The 22,953-nt window shown below is 39.5% G+C and overlaps 2 protein-coding genes across 7 annotated transcripts in view; both read left to right on the top strand.

The window, feature by feature from the left end:
• Positions 1-9,323: 9,323 nt before the first annotated feature.
• On the top strand, positions 9,324-17,929 carry LOC105929878 (heterogeneous nuclear ribonucleoprotein Q). 3 transcript variants are annotated; one of them, XM_012867804.3, is made up of 12 exons: positions 9,324-9,468; positions 11,079-11,238; positions 12,014-12,132; positions 12,368-12,475; positions 12,596-12,709; positions 12,979-13,155; positions 13,378-13,513; positions 13,916-14,121; positions 14,221-14,370; positions 14,476-14,597; positions 14,805-15,130; positions 16,381-17,929. In XM_012867804.3, the coding sequence occupies exons 1-12, from the start codon at positions 9,358-9,360 to the stop codon at positions 16,404-16,406; spliced, it is 1,755 nt and encodes a 584-aa protein (XP_012723258.2). In that variant the 5' UTR covers positions 9,324-9,357; the 3' UTR covers positions 16,407-17,929. The 3 variants fall into 3 exon arrangements, with proteins under 3 accessions (XP_012723258.2, XP_012723257.2, XP_012723259.2); XM_012867803.3 differs by having other exon boundaries at positions 16,378-17,929; XM_012867805.3 differs by lacking the exon at positions 11,079-11,238 and having other exon boundaries at positions 9,347-9,468; positions 16,378-17,929.
• A 1,118-nt stretch (positions 17,930-19,047) lies between these two features.
• Positions 19,048-22,953, top strand: part of LOC105929851 (sorting nexin-14) — a 30,970-nt gene continuing 27,064 nt past the window's right edge. Inside the window, exons 1-7 of one of the 4 annotated variants that reach the window (XM_036150437.1) lie at positions 19,048-19,543; positions 19,648-19,768; positions 19,842-19,915; positions 22,392-22,470; positions 22,549-22,592; positions 22,677-22,764; positions 22,838-22,922. In XM_036150437.1, coding sequence (XP_036006330.1) covers positions 19,410-19,543; positions 19,648-19,768; positions 19,842-19,915; positions 22,392-22,470; positions 22,549-22,592; positions 22,677-22,764; positions 22,838-22,922 — 625 coding nt within the window. In that variant the 5' untranslated portion in view covers positions 19,048-19,409. The remainder of the gene's footprint in view (positions 19,544-19,647; positions 19,769-19,841; positions 19,916-22,391; positions 22,471-22,548; positions 22,593-22,676; positions 22,765-22,837; positions 22,923-22,953) is intronic. The other 3 variants (XM_036150435.1, XM_036150434.1, XM_036150436.1) reach the window with 3 other exon arrangements.

Here is a 22,953-nt window from a genome sequence, read left to right as displayed (position 1 = left end):
AATGACCGACACATCCATTTCCTAGAAAAAAATGTCTGAATTAAAATACTGCATGCTCATATTTTGTAGAGCAGATTAAAAAAAAGTTCACAATATTATTTGTGGTAGTTTTAGTTGTTTTTTTTCTGGCCCTTGAGTACTTTAGATGTGAGGAAAGGTTTGGACACCAGGGTGGAGTCTTTTTCTGAGTACTTTTTAAACATTGATTTACCCACAGTGGTAATAAGGCTAAGCATATATATATATATATATATATATATATATATATATATATATATATATATATATATTTGTTGTCTGTGTTTCTTCCAGTTTTATGAGGATTTCATTGCAAATCCAGGAAGGGATCCATGAATAAACGAGAAGCAACTTGATAGTTGATAAGGAGTTTCCATTTGTCCGCCCGCGATATCTGAAAATGTCAAGGATGAATATGAATTTATTTCAGGTTTAATTTGTGGGCTCACTGAAGTGCCTGCGTTCTGTGTCCTTGGTTGTGTTGGTGATAAATCCTTTGCCTGTCTTATGGGATGAGTGCAGTCATTTTATAGCTTTGAGGGTTTCTCTTGACAGTCTTTCACTGCTTTAGGTGGCATAGCCTCAAACAACAAATAGAAATGTTAATTTAGTAGTCAGTGAGTTTGTGTCTGACCAGAATCAGGACTAAACCATAGAGCTGTGATCTGATGTCGTATAATCCAGTTCTGAAATGGCTGAGGGTTGATTTGTGGAATATGAATCTCTTTCTTGGTCCACAAAGCTGTGGGTTAACTTGCTCTCTCTGACCTGCTCCCTTGAGTTCTAGTCTATTAAACGAAGTATGTTTCCAGGTTTAATGCCTCATGCTCTTTTTAAAACACTGGCCTCATACTTTAGGGCATCTCTCAAAATGTGAATATTATTGAAATGGACATTTACTCCAGTACGCTATGCATAAAAGTGAAACTTCTACAGAAATATAAGACACAAAGTGAGAAATATCAAGAGTTTATTTCAATTAATTTTGATGATCACGGCCTCACAGGTAATAAAAACTCAAAAATCCTGCTATCAGATAACTAGAATGTTACATAGGAGCAATAAATAAGTATTTTTAATTCAAAAATGTTATATTATTGTAATGATACTGTCTACACAGTCATGGAGAAGACTGAAGAACTCAGTTGTCCAGCAGATGATCACAGACAGCCTGTACATGGACAGCAGACCACAAAAGGTCAGTGGTAAAGAAGCTGGCTTCTCACAGAGGGCTGGATACAAGTGTCTCAATGGAAAGTACTGTACAGTCCCACATTTCTGAATTTAAAAAATATTTTAAAATTGCTCTGATGAACAATGTTATCTAAAAAAAAAACAATTACGTTTGCTCCATCAAGGCTTGTTTGTCAGATTAGAAGTCAAATCTGACAAACGATTAAAAATTATCTTTTGAAAAAAATCTATTAGGAAGTTTTTTTTTACATACTCTTCATTAAACCCACATTTCTGTATGAAAAACATTTCTATTGGTCTGATGTAATATTCTGATGTTAAATGTCATGTTTCCTTTAGGTTGTAAGCAGAAAATCGTCATATTTAACAGAGAAGAAGGCTTGAAGGCGTCAATTAATCTATATAATGAGTTTCATTTAGTGGTGGAGTTACTGCAATAAATGAATTTCTGTAGTCTAAAATCATCATTATCTGTGAACTATAAATCAACAGAAATGGATGGCTGAACTATATCACTCTGTGTGATGAATCTATATAATATGTGGAATAAAGTCACTTTTTGCAGATATAATTAATCTCTTGCAACAGAAGACCATGTTAATATACATCTGGGTTCACTGGTGCTTCTGAGGCTCCAAGATTGTCCTAGATTGGCAGGTTGATGTACAAAAGTGTTTTATTATTGCATTTCTGCTAAATTGTAAACAACGAGTCTCAAAATCTATTAAGTTCGCTTTGAAGGATGAATTTGTCCTCTATGTGGTGATACCATGACACATTTTTATATTTATAGAATTATCAACTTAATTCCATTAATTTAATTAATTACATTTGTTGCTAAGGGATTTCAAACAATTTTATAAGAATTTGCTAAAGTTTATAAAAGTTAGTCATTCTGTTTTTTTTATGTACTTTTTGGCTTGTTTTGTTTTGTTTTGGAAAAGGCATCATAGAGGGAAATTATGACAAAATTGGTTAACTAAGTAATGAATTGGGCCATAGTGAGCAATAACTAGGTTCTGGTAGATACTTCTATTTATCTCTGTGCATCTGGGAATGACACCAAACCCAATTTAACTGTGTTTGAGTTTAAATTTTTCAGTCCAGGCAGATTTGCTAATTGATCAGTGGCCAGACTAAGTCTTATCACTAATGTCAGCTAACATCAATGAGTTTTTCAATTTTTTTTTTAATTTTTTTTTTTACTTTCAAATTATAATTTTTCATTGTGGCTGTTTTCTATGCAAGGCAATTATGTTGGACTTTAATGCTGGAGTGTAAAACTCCAACTTTCCCACTTTGAATTTCTCTTAATTTCCTGAAGCATGGACATATCAACTTGTTACGGCCAAGGAAGTCAGAATACCATGCCTGAGCCTTCAAGAAGGTGGGCTCCAGCAAAAGAAAACCACACCAGGCGCCTTTCCTTTCCTTTCAGCTACAAACAGGAAACCGAGGCTAAAGTTCTCAAAGAACTGCAGCAGTCAGATCTGAATTCAGCATGAATGCAGGAGTTCATCCAGCATGTATCAAGGGTTCAGGCTGCTGGTGGTATAATGGTGTGGAGGATGTTTTCTTAGCATGCTTTGGGGCCTCTAGTACCAATTAAGCATTGCTCCACCTCCTGAGTACTGTTGCTGACCATCTCCTTCTCTACATGACCACAGTGGACCCATCTTCTGATGGCTACTTCCATTATGATAATGGACAATGTCACAAAGTAAATGGTAAATGGCCTGTACTTGATAGTCTCCTTATCCAGTCCAAGGACCCCAAAGCGCTGTACACTACATTCAGTCATTAACATGCTGACAATGGTATGCTAAATAGTAGCCACAGCGCCCTGAAGCAGTCTGACACAAGTGGGGCTTCCATACCATTGACGCCACCAGGCTCTTTGATGACAGGCAAAGTGTCTTACCCAAGGACACTGTCAGATTAGTAGTTCGAACCGGCAAACCAGGAGCCACAGTCGCAGGCTCCGATCATCGCTAACCTGTTTCTCTACTTTACTCCAAGACCCCAACATTCACCAGATCTCAAAAGATCTCAATCCAGTAGACACAGTTAACATAAATTATGAAATAAAAAGTAATTATCACGTCTGTTCTCTCATAAAATGTGTTTGACGTTTGACTTTTCAGCCTTTCTGTTCCCTTTTGGTCTTATTTGGGTTGTTTTCTGTGTAAGTCAAATTTTTAAAAGGTGCGGGACACCGGACAGACATGTGTGTACGGTCTAACACTTTTTTACCTACATGTGACTTCATGCTTGCGATAGACTGGTGACCTGTCCAGGGTGTACCCCGCCTCTCACCCAGTGACAATGAGATAGGTACCAGCACCCCTGGTGACCCCAACAGGGATAGATGTGTAGGAAAATGGATGGATGGATGGATGGTGGCTTCATACTGGTCTCTAAATGGCTATCTAAAGGCCCCTGTGGCCAATCAGTGATTTTTATGTCATTCCTCAGCCAATCAGATCAATTCATCATATCTGGCATTTAAATTTCCAGCCCAGGCAGCTTAGACGTGCCAATGTTACTTAAACATGCAAAGCAAGTGGAAGAGTTAGAAAAACACAAAAAGACAGGAGATAATGGTGACAGCAAAGGAAAAGTCTGTCATTTATTTACAAAATACTAGTGGATAAAGAAACTTGGGCTGACTAGACTTAGAAATTCAAATGACCCATTTTTGTTCAAGCTTTTTGTCGTGTGGTAATCTCTGACCTCTAGTACACGCCCCTAAAAAATGTTATTACCTGCCGCCAGTGGCTCTGGGTGTACCTAATGAAGTGGCCGGTGAAAATGCACTAGCAATCAGGATTACAGTTTCAGTCTATGAAAGTGACTTCATCAGTGACAAAGTGGCTAACGCTACAAAGGGTCTAAGTAAGAATGTACACTTCCTGTTCACCTGTGTTTTTTAAATGTATGTTATTTTTCTTTGTTTTATTAATAACTGGAAAATCCAAACTGTATCTTGTTGGTGTAAAAATGATCTGCTCAATAAAAATTAGGGTTAAAATATATTTGTTCAAAACTTAAATAAATAGTATAGAAATTTAAAAATTATAATTGATATGAACTTGTTTCACTCTCGCTTTGTAAAAATTTTCTAAATTATGAAAGTATTTCTGCATTTTTTTCACCTGGTCATAGTGGTAAATTCTATTCATTGTGGTTTGTTATTTCTTAAACCTATACAGCATTGCCACACAGTGACAGATCTGTCACAGTTCCCATCGTCACTCAATTTCTTAATAGTCCAGACGTCATTAGAACCTTTTCGAGTAAAAGTTGAGCTCAGAAAAACGGAAGACAATATTTCTTAACAACAATTTTAGTAGTAAAATGTGAGAAATTGTTAAACAACTTATAATTTTTGTCAGTCTTTAAGCCTTGGTCTCACAGAATATAGCAAAACAGTTGATTTCTCTGTTACACACTTCTTTCACAATATTAATATTAATATTTTACAGAACTTTTTTATAGCATTTTTACCCACTGACACAATGGGGTCAATGGGTAAAAATTACTAAAGGGGAAATAAAATCCGCCCAAAGGATTTTTCTTTAACACTGGATTATTTTAATCGTTAAAACTATGCTTGTTCTGGTTCCTTTAGGTGTTATTTTTGTGGCTAAATTGGATAGAAATTAATTTCTGACCAGTCTGGTAGGCCTAGATTGGTCTTATTCCTCCAGTTTATGAGAGAGTGAAACATTGTGAGAGGGGTGACACAGTGTGGTGAAAATTGGGACTTCATGGTTCTGCAAATGCTGTAGTGCATAAAATATTTCTCATATATGTTTGGAATATTTCTGGAAATTTGTCCCATTTCTCCTGACTGAACCGGGTCCCGGTTAGTAGGCCTGCTTGGTGCTTTGTGACTACTCTGGCTGTGTTTTTAGGGTCATTGCCCTTTTGAAACACCAATTTGGACAAAAGCTTAAACCTCCTGGATGATGGCTTGAGATTTTGTTAAAATATTTCCACATAATGGTATTTCCTTAAAATGGTAAGCAAAATGGGTCTCCAGCTGCCGTAATTTAGCCAAACACATTTGCTTTACCAAGGGAGGCTTTACATCTATCAAATTACAAAACCCGAAAACCAGCTGCTACAAAAAATCCTCCAAAGGCCATCATGGGGACACCAGGGAAAGACGACCATAAATGCCTGAAAAGGGGCAAAACTAGCAAACACAACACCAGCAGCAAGAATATGGAACAAAACTGTTGGTATTGGTGGAAAGAGCTACAGGGAAACACAGCTACTGTATTATGAATGCATAAATCTGTGCATTTGTTACTTCACGGCTGGACTATTGTAATTCTTTATTATTAGGAAGTCCACAAAATCCAGTGCAAAGCCTCACACTCATAATTATCAAGCACCATCATATATCAGAGCTCTGATTACCCCGTATGTTCCTAACAGAGCACTTCGCTCTCAGACTGCAGGTCTGCTGGTGGTTCCTAGAGTCTCTAAAGTAGAATGGGAGGCAGATCCTTTAGCTATCAGGCTCCTCTCCTGTGGAACCAACTCCCAGTTTTGGCCCGTGAGGCAGACACCCTGTCTACTTTTAAGACTAATCTTAAAACTTTCCTTTGTGACAAAGCTTCTAGTCAGAGTGGCTCATGTTACCCTGAGCTACCTCTAAAGTTATGCTGCTATAGGCTTAGGCTGCTGGAGGACATCAGGGCCTATTTCTCTCACTCTGTCGAGTTCTCCTACTGCTCTCCAATTTTAATTTTTTGATATTATTTAAATTTTTAACTTTATGTTTTCAAGGTTTTTATTCTCTTCATAGAATTTACTCCTGGGTCAATGTGAGCTTCTGTGCTTTCTGTGTCTCTGCTCTGTCTTCTCTAAGCCCCAGTGGGTGGAGGCAGATGAGCGTTCACACTGAGCCTGGTTCTGGTTCTGCTGGAGGTTCTCCTCCCTGTTAAAGGGGAGTTTTCCTCTCCACTGTCGCTTCATGCATGCTCAGTATGAGGGATTGCTGCAAAGCCATCAACAATGCAGACGACTGTCCACTGTGGACAGTCCTCAGGGTCCTCTGACCACCACCAGCAGGAAAGGTGAAGTGTCTTGCCCAAGGACACAACGACTGAGACAGTCCCTAACTGCTGCACCACTGTCACCCCTGCGAGTAGAGAAGACCTGGGAAACCAGCAGCTCCACAGATCACAGCGACCATACAGCCCACCTCTGACTGAAGACACTCTGTTGTCATCCAGTCTGATGAAAAGGAGTCTCAGGCTTATCCACAAGGTTCTCCATTTTATGAAGAATCCTTAGTTCAATTCGAAATCGTTGAAAGAAAACCACGAGAAGTCCTGTTTGCAGTTTGTCACAAGCTATGTTAGGGAAACAACACACACACATAAAGCAGATGGTGCCGAAACTGAACTTTGTGGCAACATGCAAAAAAATGCAGCATTTGTGGGAAAATTAAAACTACATATCTCCACAATTGGAGCATAATGTGTTGCAGCTTAAATATATTTTATTTCACTTCACGTTGTCAGACAGATTTTATTGAGCTGAATCAATTTTTGGCATAAATATGAAAACAAAAAACTATGTGGCAATAAGCCTCATAGTTGATGGGAATATGGATGAAATATAGGACACTACCGGAAGAGAACCAGTCAGCACCTGGAAATGACTTGTGACTGAGGAGGACGTTCTGGTACCAGCAAGACAACAGCCCTAAACATACTGTAAGAACAGCAGTAGTAGTAGATTATAGTATGCTGAAGTGTTAGAATGGCGTAGTCAAAGACCAGTCCTAAATCTGGTTAACAATCTGTGGCAGGACAGGAAGGTTGACGATCACTGATGTTCTAATATCAGTCTGACAGACACTGAGTTATTCTGCAAAAAAGAAAGTGCTAAGGTTTTAATCTGTAGCTGTGCAAATCTGCCTGAAACCCCAAAAGAGTTGCAGCTGTGACAGGGCCAACCCAAACCCTCTATTTCTGCCATTAATATGGATAGCTGCTATAAAGTTCAATTATTATTATTATTATGAACAGTTAGATAATCCGATCATTGACACGTCTACTAGAAACTCATTGCGGCTCTTGCAGTGGCAGTTTACGTCATTCTACATGTATACTGTATATCATCTAGTGTTACTAAGAGTAGCACTCGTTTTGAAGAAAAACAGCTAAAATATATAGAAAGAATAACCCAGAAGAATAATGAAATCAAAGATAAAGCTAGGTTTATATATATATATATATATATATATATATATATATATATATATATATATATATATATATATATAAACAATTTAGCATAAATATTTTGATACTTAATGGGACTTTTAAAAGTTGAAAGCAAGCTGATTTTCTATTAACAGCCACACAGATCTCTTTGATGAACATTACATTCAAGACATTTAAACATAACTTTTTGGGGTTTATTTCTCTTCTTCCTCTTTCTTTGCTTTGGATCTGAAGGACATGTTCTCGCACTGTGCATTGGATGGTGGGAAACTCACATTATCAGGCAGTGTGACCTATCGCAAACACTTTTTTGCATGTATATGTAATGTTTTTTTCCGTAGTGTGTCTGGGCTCTCCCTTAGAGATAGGGTGAGGAGCTCAGTCATCCGGGGAGGACTCAGAGTAGAGCCGCTAGTCCTTCACGTCGAGAGGAGCCAGTTGAGGTGGCTCGGGCATCTGGTCAGGATGCCTCCTGGACGCCTCCCTGGAGAGGTGTTTCGGGCACGTCCCACCGGGAGGAGGACCCAGGGGAAGACCCAGGACACGCTGGAAGGACTATGTCTCCCTGCTGGCCTGGGAACGCCTTGGGATTCCTCCTGAGGAGCTGGCCCAAGTGGCCGGGGAGAGGGACGTCTGGGCCTCCCTACTGAAGCTGCTACCCCCGCGACCCGAACCTGGATAAGCGGAAGAGGATGGACAGGTATATGTAATCATTTCTACATGATGAAAGATATATCAATGTGAAAAATACACAATACTATGATGAAACTTTGTGTTTTTATTATAACTATAGAAATCCTTGTACGTGAAAAGAAAAACAGCTGCTTGTTTTGCTTTTGCCTTGGGCCGGATCTGAGCTGTGACTCCAGTGGAAGGTAGTTCAACGAAATATACATTTACACCAAAAATTTGTTTTTTTTTCTTGTAAAAAAAAAAAAAATGGAGAAAAACGTGTATAATTTTAAAATCTCCCTTAAAATACACTCAATTTGGTAACTGTGACATAAGAAAATGTGGGAATGTTAAAGGAGTATGAAATATTTTTGCCAAGCAGTGTACATACATCCATCCATCCATTTTCCGAACCGCTTTATCCCTCATGGGGTCACGGGGGTTGCTGGTGCCTATCTCCAGCGTTAGCAGTGTACATTTTATGAAAAAACAAAAACAAAAACATTATTATAGAAATCCTTGTACATAAAAAGAAAAACAGCTGCTTGTTTTGCTTATGCCTTGCGCCGGATCTGAGCTGTGACTCCAGTGGAAAGTAGTTCTACGAAATATACATTTACACCAAAAATTATTATTCTTTTTTTTACTTGTAAAAAAATTATTTTTTTTCTTGTAAAAAAAATAATGGAGAAAAACGTGTATAATTTTGAAATCTCCCTTAAAATACACTCAATTTGGTAACTGTGACATAAGAAAATGTGGAAATGTTAAAGGAGTATGAAATATTTTTGTCAAGCAGTGTACATTTTATGAAAAAAACAAAACAACAACATTATTATTATGTCTCTTTTTCTGTGTTTAGATTATATTTCTGTGTGAAAACCAGTGTTTCCTCGTTTGCTCACCGGTTTTCATTTTATTTATAGCTCTTTATTTGATATGCCGGATTAAATTAGACACAGGTCCGTTTTGTCTTCTTTTTTTCGCTGTTGTTGTTGTTTTAACCCACGTCGTCTTAGCGCTAATAAGTGGTGTTTTGAACACTTAGCGGCCTGTTGTTGAGGGACAGCCGTGCCTGTTGTCCTCGCTGTAATTGTGTTGGATGAGGCTGCGGATGACCCGCCGCTCTACAAGGCAAGCCCGTGCAGGGATGTCCAAGAAACCCCATCGACGAGACAAAACTCGAGGCGTGAACGTGGCAGCCATTTTACATCATCAAGAGTGAATGACTGAAGTCGGACCAGTGCCGGGGAGTTTTACACTTTTTCCGTCTTTTAAATATCACGCTTATCTTCCTATACAATCAGCACCACACACTTTGGTGTGCCAGCGGCAGGTAGGGCGAATGCTTCCGAGCGGTCCCGTTATTGTTGCTTTGTTCAGCGCCGAAAAGAGCCCGAATCGTGCGGCGCTGTTTCAAACAATGTGGGAACTGGTGGTGGTTGGGAACGAGTTGTCCAGACCGGCTTTTTGAAAATGGACTCTTCCTATGTGGCGGCACGTTGACTAACCACGCATCCGTTTGGCTAAAGACGCAGCTTTCTGGGGCCTCGTTTAATCACGTTAAATAATAATAATAAAAAAAAACTCGCTTTGACCCACGGTGAGTTCTGTGCCGACAGATAACGCTCTAACAATGGCCTCACTGGTAATACCGTGCGAGTTAGCATTGCTAGCTTCGGCCAGCTCGTTTTGACAGATCACGGACCTGACATGCTCATTGTCAATTTATGCTAATACGGCTCAACGGGGAAGCTTAATATATGCACAAATGATGCCGGCGACGCGATTTAACTGCACCGTGAACCGTTCGTTATGTTTTTTTAAACAAATAGAGGTATTTCGCACTGGAAATGCACACACGAGTCTCGTGTTATTGTCCCAAAAAGGGTCCGTAGTTAGCTGTGCGCGCTAGCCGGCTAGCCTGGTAGCGGTGTCTTTAGTGCCAGGCGCTAAACGTGACACCTAAAAACGCGAGAAACGCCAGAAAATAACAGCTTTTTGGGAACATTTTCGCCTAATAGTGCGGGTAAAAATGTAGGCAGCGTTCTGTTTTTAGCCGGTAAAATGTACATTTTCAGGTTTTAGCAGCGACGTCTTAACCACAGACAGCACGTGTTTGTGGGGTTGAGCAGCGACAGTTTGAATAAATCGGGAGTTTCGGCTAGTTTTCAGTTCCGAGCACAACAAAAATGAGCTGCGCTGAGTTTAGAAATGTGAAGGGAACATTTTGATCAGCTCACGTTGTTGGTTAATATCAAGCAGAACGCGTTGAATTAAAGGTTATGTTTTAAGGGGAAACTTGTATCATTAGGCATGTGCCTCCTCCCTCCCCTCCCCCTCAAAAAATATAAATGAATAAAAAAAAGATAAAATAACGGGTGAATAAACCAAATGTGAAGCAGTACATTTGTACTGGACGGTCAGCCACCGGAAGCCGGGACACATTGTCCGAACACGTACATCAGCTGAAGTCAGCAATGGGGGGAATGGCTAACATGCAATCAGGAGGGTGTTGCTGACACGACTGCTGCAGGAGCTTAGGGATAGAAATATTTTAAGCCGAGAACAAATCAGAATGCTTAGTTTTCTGCCCTTTTTTTTTTTTTTTTAAATGTGTAATAGTTTGGTAAATGCATTGTGTGTCTTGTGCACATTTGGGTCTTCTTCCAAGCTGGAAGCTGTCAGTATAAAGTCATGTCGGGGAAAAGCTTCCAGCCACAGAAGGACTGAAAAATAAAAATCACAGCTTTTCTTTGTGTTTTATTTTTGGGCATACGCGTTAAAAAAAAAAAACAATTAAATTACTCCATATCCCAGGATCACATTTTTTTTGTTTGCATTTTTTGTATTTCTTAAGGTGATATTGTTGACAAATCTGAGGTTGAACACATCCAAAGTCTTGCCCGTGACCCAGGATTAATTTGGCTCATTGCATTTGCACAGATTTCTGGAGACATGGCCACAGAACATATAAATGGAAATGGTCCAGAAGAGCCAATGGACACCTCTGCTGCAGTTACCCATTCTGAGCACTTCCAGACTTTATTAGAAGCTGGTTTACCACAGAAAGTTGCTGAAAAACTAGATGAAATTTACATAGCAGGTAAGGCATTGTGAATACACTTGCATATTGAAATATGCAATTCTTTGTATGAATTCATGCATGTATTGTCATTTTATCACCTTTTTGAACGGGGGAATTGGGATCCTGAAGCAACTTTTTGTGGTTTCCAACCAAAATGGGTACTGCAGTGCTTCAAAAAATATTTAATAATACACTATTGGTGTGATTTAAAATGTGTACTAAAAATACAGAATTTCTATCCCCAACATATTGTCTTGATGAATAATCCTTTTTTTGATGACTTTGCCCAGCCTTGCAGTTATTTTTCATGACGTTTCCTCAGCCAAATAACTTTAGAGTTTTAGGTTAGTTTTTATTTCCTTTCTGGCACTTTTTGTTGTTTTTTTTTTTGGGCACATCTAGAAAACTGCTAATCTGGGCCAGATGAGGCTGAAACTGAAACAGTAGTGGCTGCCTCGATTGACTGGACATGTATTCTGGTTCAGTTATATAAATAAAAAAAAGCCCCCGCCCAGATATGAAAGGGTTGCACTTTGCATGTGTTGTGATTATTTCGAATAAACTGTAATGATTGCAACATAAATGCAGGCCTGTCCACTACTTCAGCCCCATTTGATTAGGCTGTGCAGATACCTCCTCCCTACTTCCAGCGGCTCTAATGAGGTATTAATAATGCACACATGGAGCTCCTGTAGAGAAGTTTGCACGCAGTGTTCTTGAGCCGCTTGTCACAGGTGACTAAAAATTCAGTGTTTATTGTTGGTAGCACATTTCTCTGTCCTCCGTCCTGCAGGTTTGGTGTCACACAGTGATTTAGATGACCGAGCAATCGAGGCTCTGAAAGAATTCAACGAAGAAGGTGCTCTACAAGTGCTTTTCCAATTCAAGGAAAGCGACCTCTCACATGTTCAGGTATTCGTCACGTATTCCTGGTTTATTATTAAAAGAAAATGGGTTTTCATTGTGCCAATCTGCTGCACAGGCTTGTGTGTTTTATCACTTTGTTCACGTTTTAAAAAAAATGTAACAGCAAATCTGGTTCTTTTGGGGTTTTGGAGTAGCGTGAAATAAAACTGTATACTCTTACTACATGTTGTTTTCATCTTTTCTTGTTCTTTATTATTTTATTTTTTTATTTTTTTTACAGAACAAAAGTGCCTTTCTTTGCGGCGTGATGAAGACATACAGGCAGCGAGAGAAACAAGGGACCAAAGTGTCGGACACCAACAAAGGACCAGATGAAGGCAAAATCAAAGTAAGAATCGATAAATAGATGTTTCTGTCAGAAAATCTATTTAGAAGTATGTTTTTTTTTTTTTGTAATTAGTTTTAAAGTTTACACGGTTATCTTATGTTTTATATACTTATATTTTAGGCTCTGCTGGATAGGACTGGTTACACACTCGATGTGACAACAGGACAAAGGAAGTATGGGGGTCCTCCACCAGAGTCGGCCCATTCAGGGGCGCAGCCCACCATCGGTACAGAGGTACACGACCTGCGGCGTTATTTTTCTGTTTCATTTATTCAGATTTATAATGCCTGTATATCCCCGTTTATTTTAAAAGTGCTCGTCGTTTTCTCCTCTGGTGTCCAAATGATGAAACTTAGTTGTCTGCTGTAGTAACCGTTGGTTACAGTGATAGTTTACCGCTAAGAGCTGACTGGATACCTTCAAAAAACAAAAAACTGTCTTTGCTTGAACATTTTAAAATAAAATGGCTGTTTTTGATGCATTTCTTTTAATCAAACTTCCAGATATTCGTAGGGAAGATTCCCAGAGACCTGTTTGAGGACGAGCTGGTTCCACTGTTTGAGAAGGCCGGCACCATATGGGACCTACGCCTAATGATGGATCCTCTCAGTGGGCTCAACAGAGGCTATGCCTTTGTTACTTACTGCACTAAGGAATCTGCGCAGCAAGCAGTCAAATTGGTATAAATGCTACTTATTACAGTCCATATTGTTTTACCGAGACGTTGCGTAACATTCACTCTTATTTCATTAATGCACCCGGATCAAAATGCTTGTTGACATGATGTGAAATGGTCCAGCTCTGATAATAACCTGGTTCCAAGTTTTTTTTTTTTTTTTTTTTTTGCTTTAATTCTGTTTCTGTTTAGATTTTAATTTTAACTCTTCTCTAAACATCCGCAGTGCAACAACAACGAAATTCGACCGGGTAAACACATCGGCGTGTGCATCTCTGTGGCCAATAATAGACTGTTTGTTGGCTCCATCCCCAAGAGTAAAACAAAAGAGCAGATTGTTGAAGAATTTGCTAAAGTTACAGGTGAGTCTATATGACTAGTTCCTGCCTAATCAGCAGTCTCTAGTTTAATGTTGTCTGTTGTACCTGCAGATTTTATAGTATTAAAAATATTTATGCTCTTCAGAGTAGTAATATTAGGATTTGATTGTTGGTGCTTAAAGCAGATTGAATAGGAAGTAACAAAAAACACATTCTTTTTGTTTTTTTTTCCCAACTAAATGTATACATTTTAACTCTTTTGCAATCAGAAGGAAATATTAAAGCTTAATTTTTACATGATTACCAATAATTGTTATATTTGTATTTGTTACGGGCAGTTTGGCGTATCTTAATACATGTTTAATGGACTATTTGTTTTGTCTTTAAAAAAAAAAACAACTTACAGCTGACGTTTTTTTTCCTCCTTGCTTTTTGTCTCTGCAGAAGGTCTAAATGATGTCATATTATACCACCAGCCTGATGACAAGAAGAAGAACCGAGGCTTTTGCTTCCTGGAGTATGAAGACCACAAGACGGCGGCTCAGGCTCGCCGCAGACTCATGAGTGGGAAGGTCAAGGTGTGGGGAAACGTGGTCACTGTGGAATGGGCCGACCCGATCGAGGACCCAGACCCAGAAGTTATGGCTAAGGTAAGCCATAAAGCAGCCATGCTGATAAATATTCACCTCCACGTGGAATTATCTGTTTTCTCAGAAAATAATAATAAAAAAAACACGTTATTTTTCTAGGTCAAGGTGCTGTTTGTGAGGAATTTAGCGAGCATCGTAACAGAGGAGACGCTGGAGAAAACGTTTAATCAGTTTGGGAAGCTGGAGAGAGTGAAGAAATTGAAAGACTACGCCTTCATCCACTTTGAAGAGAGAGACGGTGCTGTGAAGGTATGAAAGAAAAATGAAACGTGATAAATGTTACATTCATATTTTAGACGTGTCATGAAAGGATTAAACAAAAAAAACAACCTTTTTTTTTTTTTACTTTTGCAGGCTTTATCTGAGCTGAACGGCAAAGAACTGGAAGGAGAGCACATTGAGATAGTGTTTGCCAAGCCGCCTGACCAGAAGAGGAAAGAACGCAAAGCCCAGAGACAAGCCGCCAAGACGCAAATGTAAGCGAGAACAATGCTACTCAGGCTAGCTTTGGCAGCACGTAATTAACAAAGCTCCCCTGCTAAATGGAAGCGAGACGCTGCTTTAGTGCCGTCATACTTCTGCAGCCATAATGACACACGTATAGCTGTGAAATCACAAAATGAGCACTTTAAGATGCGACTGTCTGAAAAGTTGGCATTGAAGCTCCATCTTTTCCTCCCCAGGTATGATGAATACTACTATTATGGGCCTCCTCACATGCCGCCACCCACAAGAGGCCGAGGAAGAGGCGGGCGGGGCGGTTATTCTTACCCGCCTGACTATTACGGCTACGAAGACTATTACGATTACTACGGATATGATTACCACAACTACCGGGGGGGCTACGACGACCCCTACTATGGCTACGACGACTTCCAAGGGTCCGTGCGAGGACGAGGAGCCAGAGGAGGAGTCCGCGGAGCTGCGAGTCACGTCAGGGGCCGCGGTGCCATCACACCAAGGGGCCGAATGAGCTTCAACCACCGCGGAGGCCTTGGAGCAATCAGAGGTAACGAGTTCATAAAAAAAACAAAAAACAAAAGATTAGAAAATGTAGAGAAATTTGAAGTTAAGAGACTGACTGTGGGAAGAATGAAACACCAGAGGGAGACAAAATCTCTAAGAGCCTTGATTCCCAAAGTCTGGATTTAAACTAAAAAGGAAAAAATACAGTTGAAATGTTAATAATTATAAAAAACGCAAATCAAACTTGAGTAAATAAAAATGTAGATTTAATTAAAACGAATGATGATGACTAAAAGTTGTCCTAAAACCAAAATGCTTGGTTTTAAGTTTGCTTTTAGAAACATCAGAGGTCTCTGCTGCCCTCAGGTCTGTAAAACACTTCAGGGCCAATAAAAGATGATGATTATTATTATTATTATTATTATTATTATTATTATTATTATTATTATTATTATTATGCACAGGTATATGCAACAAGACAGAAGCAGAAATGAGATTAACGACTTTAAGCCTTAAAAACTGTTAAAATTAAAAAGCGTACAGTGAGTCAAAGCAGAGACTTTAAAATCAAGAATAATGTGAGTTTTCTTTTGGGTCTTTGACAGAATTTATGCTGCTTAATTTTGTATTAGTGGCAGAGGAGCTCTTTTTTTTTCTTAGGACAGAAAATCAGATAATTAATGTTTTCTGCAAGTTGTTAAAACATTTATTAGTTTCTGCATCGAACTGAGAAAGAAATGGTTAAACTTTCCTGGTAACATTTTGATTTGTGGTTTAAAAACCTTAAATTAGAACAAAACAAACAGCCTCTGTTGTTTGTTCAGAAGACTTCATTCCTATAGTTGAGTTTTGTCGTTTCTCTCATTAAATCTTCATTTTGGTCCTGATTTGAGCTAAAAAAAAAAAAAAGTTGGCATTCATGTCTTAGTATTTAAAATAAAAACTAAGTGCATCATTCAGCAGTTATGAGCCTAACTGTGAAAATGTATGCTGTGGGTTTTTTTCCCCCAGTGGCAGCGTGTAAACTATTTATAAGTGAAGGATTCAAAACATGAGCTTTGTGGAGCTCCAAACTAAACTGTCCTGATATAATTAAAAGAATTTGACATGAGTTTGTTTGGTTTTCAGCTGTTTGTCAATGTTGAACGTTTCTTTGTGGCTAACTTTTATTTTCTGTAACCCTTTAAGTTCTTAGAAAGCACAATAATGGAAAAATTTACTGCAAGCCGTTCTGCTTTCTGCTTTTTTTAAATTTTATTTTTAAATAACCGGCTCTTCTGATTGGTCCAGCAGGGAAGCGAGGCCGAGGGCGTTCCTGACCTGTCACAGTGGACACTGACTTGATGTATGGGTTCACACCATAAGCTGCAATGGATGTTGAAATGACAAGAGCGACGAAAAAGGTCCAGTGAAATTCCAGCCTTACAGCAGACGACGAAGAAGAAACATCTCCCCTCCACCCATTAATTTTTTTTTTTTTTTTTAGCTCCCACTCCCCCAGAAACTGCCACCGTAAAAGAAAAAAATCCCCAGAAACCGATTGGAAGATCCTGAATATACCCATAACAGCCTCTTTGCTCTGACTCCCTGTATGTTGCTGCCCTCCGGCTGTATGCATTGCCCTTACAATCGACCCCTTCCCTGTCCCCGAACATGCCATTTTAAAAAAAAAAAAGAAAAAATGAATTATTGAAGAAATTGCACTTTTTAAGTTGTTAGGTTTGAAGTGGCTCAAAGGAGCTTGATACTATTGTATATTTTTGTGCTAATCGCAATTTTTATTGTCGAAATATCCATGTTATTGTTTGATCTGGATGTTTGAAATAGAACATTTGCAGGGTTTTAGGGTGTGTCCACCTGGCATGGATAAGTCAGGCATTCCAGGAAAGTGGTTCTTTTCAGAACTTGTCTTTAAGGGTTGGTTGACTACCTCAGTACAGAGGACTGAACTACCCGACCTGTACTGTAAATAGGGAAACTATATAGATGAAAGCAGGGCTCGTTTTCCAACAAAATATGCACAAGAGCTGCAGCGCTGAAAGGATGTACTTTATGTAATATTACTCCTGTTAGCTGCAGCTCTGCAGGCTGTAAACAGTCAAGCTGGGCATGCAAAACAATCTCATGTGATGAGTCTGAACGAGCCCTGCTTTTCTCCTATTTTGAACTGAATTAGCTGCCTTGCTTCTTCAGAGTATGTAGTTACTGGTTGTATAGTTTTTCGGAAAATGTTACGTTTTTGTAAAGGCTTAAAATCAAAAGGCATCCAAATGCCTTTTGATTTTGAAGAAGAAGAAAAAAAAAACACAGAAAAAAAAAAATAAGGCCCTGCAGTGTCTCTTTTGTGCCACCGTTTATTCCACTGGGTGGGTTTTTATATTTCATTGAATGCATTTCCCAACACCATCAGAATAATGTCGGCTTGTGTAAAATCATGATCATCTCGAAGGGATCCCTTCCTGCATCATAGGACCGGCGTCTACGTGGAGGTTTATTCTGATGGGTGACTGAATTGCCATATTTTCCAGTCAGAGCCCAGGTTGGAGCGGCCGTGATTGTGGAAGGGATCGCAGACCCACAGTGGTAGAAGGGATACTGCAGTGAATAATTTGTTTCCAAGTATAGCATAAAGGAAACTGTTTGTCAATCCCAGTTTTCTATACAGTTAACTCCCTCAGTAAAAACCATAACAACCACCTTTTTGGAGAAAAAAAAAATGTTAGCAGTTTTAAACTATTGTTGGTGGCCAACAACATTTTTTGCATTCCTGCAAATAAATTGTTTTATACTGTAAAATGGAGGTGAGTGTAACTTATTTTTGTAATAAAGTTTTTGATTTCTATCTGCGTCTTAATCTCTGGGTAAATTATGTTGGTGAGCGTCTGCTATATCTTGAATTTGTTTTTTAGGCCATATTTACTTTATAATGTGTGCATGTGGCGTTAAAATGAACAGCAGAGCCTTTTTCCGTGTGGGAGTTCATGCCTTGCAGCAAGAAGGTCCTGGGTTCGGATCCTGGCCCAGGGTCTATCCGCATGCATGTGTGGGTTCTCTCCAGGTACTCCAGCTTCCTCCCACAGGTGTCCTGAGGTGTTTCCCCTGTGATGGACTTAGCCGCCTGTCGGCCAATCAGCTGCGACCTCGCACGGTTAAGTGGGTATAAACATAGGTGACACTCAAAGAAATGGACATCCTGTTGACAAAATACAACTTCTGTGATTAAGCTGAATATATATAAATATATATTGGCAGACAAATCTTAACCAACATAGTTTGTAAAAGTAAATCAAATAATACATTTACAGCGGTTAAAATAAAACAAGGAATCCACATAAATCGACCCATAAATATACCTTTACGCCTAATGCGCCATGATTGATATTTAAAATCTTCTGTGTGACTGAAAAAATAATGATGGGAGGGTTTTTAAATGTGGAGACAAGTGATGCAGCAGTTCTGCAGAAAAGCTCATTGGGTTGTGGAAATCAGGCCATATGGGTTCTAAAAGAACCTGAACCAGAATTACTGCAGATCTTTAATTAATGGGCCGGGGGGGCTTCAGAGGGACATCCCCTGGGAGGGGAGGGGAGCCCGGGCCACACCTAGAACCAGGGGGTTGCCTTTGAGTTGCTGGGCTCTCGGCTCACTCTGGTGATTTCATGTTTTTTTATTTTTATTTTTTTATTTCAGATGGTGAAAAATCGAAACAAATACAGGTTTCTTCTGCTCCTCTCTCTGAATATTTAGTATTTTAACAATACTCGAACGAAAATAAAATAACCCCTTTTTTTTTCGTTGTAATATACATTTAATAAAATGATAAAATGGTCCTAACATTTGATCCGGGATGATGTTCTGGGATGGGAGGACAGCCTAATCCAAGGCGCGGTGTTTGGTCAGAGACTACAGGAGCCAGAGGCTGGAGCGCAGCGCGGCGCGGCGCGGTGACATCACGCGTCCCCAGCGCAGAGAGACAGCCAGCAGGCAGCAGGCAGCCCCTCAATGGACGGAGCTGACGGGGGCAGCACAGCAGCCATTACCCAGAACCCGACCTCCGTGAGCTCCACGGCGCCCTGCGTAAAACCACGCTGCGTGATCCTGATCCCCGACAGCTGTGGACGGGCTGCGCGCCTGCGCCGCTCATCCAACCAGACCGCTCACTGGGCCATTTTCTGCTGAACCACCTTCGTGCTTTCGGCTGGAGAGCAACAACAGCACCATAAACCCGCTGGATAAGTGTCCGCGGATTTTTATTTACATTTCCCCCGAATCGGAGTCGCCGCAGCGTCTCCTCTTCGTGGCGACATGGAGTAGAATCAAAGATGGGCATCAGAGCCTTGATGAAGCTGGCAGGACGCGGGATGAAACTGGAGCGGCTCAGAGAGCTGGGCAGACAGTACCCGGTCTTCTGTTTCCTGCTGCTGCTCTTACTGCTGACCACTGTGCTTTTAAACAGGTAAGCAAACGCCACGCAGAGTCCCTGAACGCACCGCGCTATGATGTAATGTCTGTTTGTCAGGGGGGGAGGATGATAGGGGTTGGTGTGATTTGTTTTCACAGGTACATTCACATTATGATGGTGTTCTGGTCCTTCCTGGCCGGCGTGGTCACCTTTTACTGCTCCCTGGGGCCAGAGTCTCTGCTGCCAAACATTTTGCTGTCCATCAAATCAGAGACAAAGGTAGATCAGATTAAAGCTGCTCCCTCCGACCTCTGGTTACACATTGATAACGTGAGTTAATCTTCCCTGACAGACCTTCCAGCAGGAGCTGTTCCCCCTGGGCCACAGCTGTGCCGTCTGTGGGAAGATTAAATGCAAAAGACACAGGTAAACTAGCAGTTTGTCACAATTCAAAGGTTTGTGTGTTTTACTGGGGCTTTAAAAGTTGGCCAACACAAAGCAGAACACTCACAAGGACATTGATAGAGTTTTCTCTTAATTTTACAAATATATTTGTTGTATCTGTATTAATTAGGCCCTCTAAATAAAACCCCTTCCCCCAACTTTTAGAAATCCCCTTATTAGCAAAAAGAGTCCACCTGTGTAAAATTTCATCTCAGTTTAAATGCAGCTGCTCTGTGAAGGCCCTCAGAGATTTGTGAGAGAACATTATTGGTACAAACAATTTGAATAATAATCCCTCAGAAAGCAGACGAGACGAGCAGATATTATCCAGCATAGATATGAGGGGAACATATCCTGCACATATAAAAAAAACACCAAAACAAACATGTTCATGTAAATCTCGACAGCAGAAACAAAGTAAAGAGAAAACATAGACTGATAAAAAAAACAGAGTAAAGATGACAAAAGGAGTTTGAGGAAGCAATAGTTATTTTTCTTTTATCATTCGGGTGAAAATTGAGATAAGGAGCACAGCTAGCAACAGGAGCAAGGAATCCAAAAGACTGGACGTACCCAGTTAAAGAGTTCTTTGCATGTTTTTAGGGAACCCATGACTACCTTAGACTGGACTTTATTTATGTTGTCATTTAGATTTGCATCACTGAAGGCATATCTGGTATAAGATTTAATTGGTACGGCTCAGAAAAGGTGCAGAAACAAAAAGATCGGCATCAACAGTTAGCAGAACTGGATTGAAACTAATCTTAAAAAAGGTTGAAATGGAAAAATAATTGTATAAAACAGACAAAATCAAAAATGCAAAGGGAAATAATTGAAAACTATGCTGAGAGTTCATACGCAGGTAAACTAATGAACACGTCCCCGTTACGCTGCTAGAAAGCAACAATGAACCTGTCACAAACCTGTGACGATTTTTAAAACAATATGTACATTAATACCTGAAACATACTGAATAGTTTAGTTTTTTTTCTTGTCCACACTCCCCACCAGTTTGTGGCAGTATTGCACCGTTCTGTGTCTTGTCGAAAAATACAAAAAAATCTGAAGAAGAGAACATCAGGGGAACAACCACTGAGCTATATAATACACTGGAGTGCTGATTTTGCCGAAAAACTGAAGTCACTGGCCGCCATCTTGCTCCTCCCTACTCTCACAGAATCCCACAGGATTTGGTTGCAACAACAAGCAGTTTTCTGACTGTGTGAAAACGTTTCACAGGTAATTCTACAGTCAGTGGATGGACTAACACTATCAACTACTAGGAAATTAGGTGCTGAAATATTTTACATGTTATTCACATTAAATATATATATATGTATATATAAGTATGTGTGTGTATATATGTATACATATATGTAAATATGTTCTTGTATATTGTTATTTATATATTTATAAATGTTTTTTTTATATATATATATATATATATATATATATATATATATATATATATATATATATATATATATATATATATATATATATATATATTTAAATAAATAAAATGCAAAATATTTCAGCACATGACTTTCTCATTACTTGATAGTTTTAGAACATAATATAAAAGTATATGGCATTTGACATTTTAAAAGTTTTAAGCCCCCCCTGAACATAAGAAAATCCTCGTTATTCGATGCTGTAGCGCACATATTTCCTAGTTACTGGGGGGGAAATAGGGAGTACCAATATGGCGGCCGGTGGCTTCAAAGCGACTCGTTCTAACAGCCGGCGATTAGCACTCCAGTGTATTATATAGCTCAGTGGGAACAATCAGCATCATGAAGACCATGTGACCATGAGACGGGTCAGGGAGAAAACTGTGAAGCAGGATTAGGTTATAAGAGATGGATGGAGATAAATGCTGGAAGAAAACCTCCTGGAAGCTGCAGGAACTTGGCTGGAGGTTCACCTCCCAGCAGGACAACCGCCCTAAACTTTCAGCCAATGTGCTGAGACTAAAGCATATCCAGATGTCAGAATGGCCTAGTCAAAGTCCAGACCAAACTCTAATTAAGAATCTAAATGTTAAAGGATATTGTCCAAATAAGAATGAGTACGAGTGGTAGAGGCTAAATGTAAAAGACCTGCAGATTCAATGACAACAAAAGGCGGTTCAACTAAAACATGGGAGCAGAGGACAGAATTCAGATGCATTTAATTCATTTTTATTAAAAAACTAAACTAAAATAAAACCATGCACTTTCCTTGACACTTTATAATTATGCACTACTTTGCTTTTTTTCCATAAAATCCCACTAAAATACATTACATCTTGTGCATCCATTGTAACAAAATGAGAAAATGTTTTGCTTTTATTACCAAACAAAGAAACTAGTTTGGTGAAAACGAGGTTAAAAAAGATCCGCGCTGCCAGCTAAGATGGTCAGTAATGACTTTAACGTGTGGTTGGCTGTAATACGGTGATTCTTCTGTCTGTCAGACCAACGTTGTTACTGGAAAACTATCAGCCGTGGCTTGACCTGAGAATACCCTCTAAGGTGGATGCTTCCCTGTCTGAGGTACGACGTCACTAATAAAGCAAAAACAAACACTATTTTAAATCCGGTGATCTCATGTCATACTTTCTTTTTTAACAGATTCTGGAGCTTGTCTTAGAAAATTTTGTATATCCCTGGTACAGGTAGGTATTTTTTAATGTTAATATTTAACTTTGAGTGTAATGTGTGATGCTGCTTGATCGTAGTGACACAAGGACTTCTTTCAGAGATGTCACGGATGACGAGTCATTTGTGGACGAGCTCAGGGTGACGTTACGCTTCTTCGCAGCTGTGTTGGTTCGCCGAACTCAAAAGGTGGCAGATTCCGACATTATTCTTTATCATTATTATTAGATTTTATATTAATTTTTCCTCCATTTCCTCCAAGGTGGACGTGGCCTCAGTCATCACCCAAAAGCTCCTGAAGGTTTCCATGAAGCACATTGAAATTATCAGCAAAGCCAGACAGAAAGGTATTTGCTGATGTCAGCAGAGTGAGTCCTT

The sequence above is a fragment of the Fundulus heteroclitus genome, chromosome 19 (genome assembly GCF_011125445.2).
Source record: "Fundulus heteroclitus isolate FHET01 chromosome 19, MU-UCD_Fhet_4.1, whole genome shotgun sequence".
NCBI lineage: Eukaryota > Metazoa > Chordata > Actinopteri > Cyprinodontiformes > Fundulidae > Fundulus > Fundulus heteroclitus.
The sequence above is the reverse complement of the archived record's forward strand: the minus strand, read 5'-3'. Positions and strand labels throughout refer to the sequence as shown.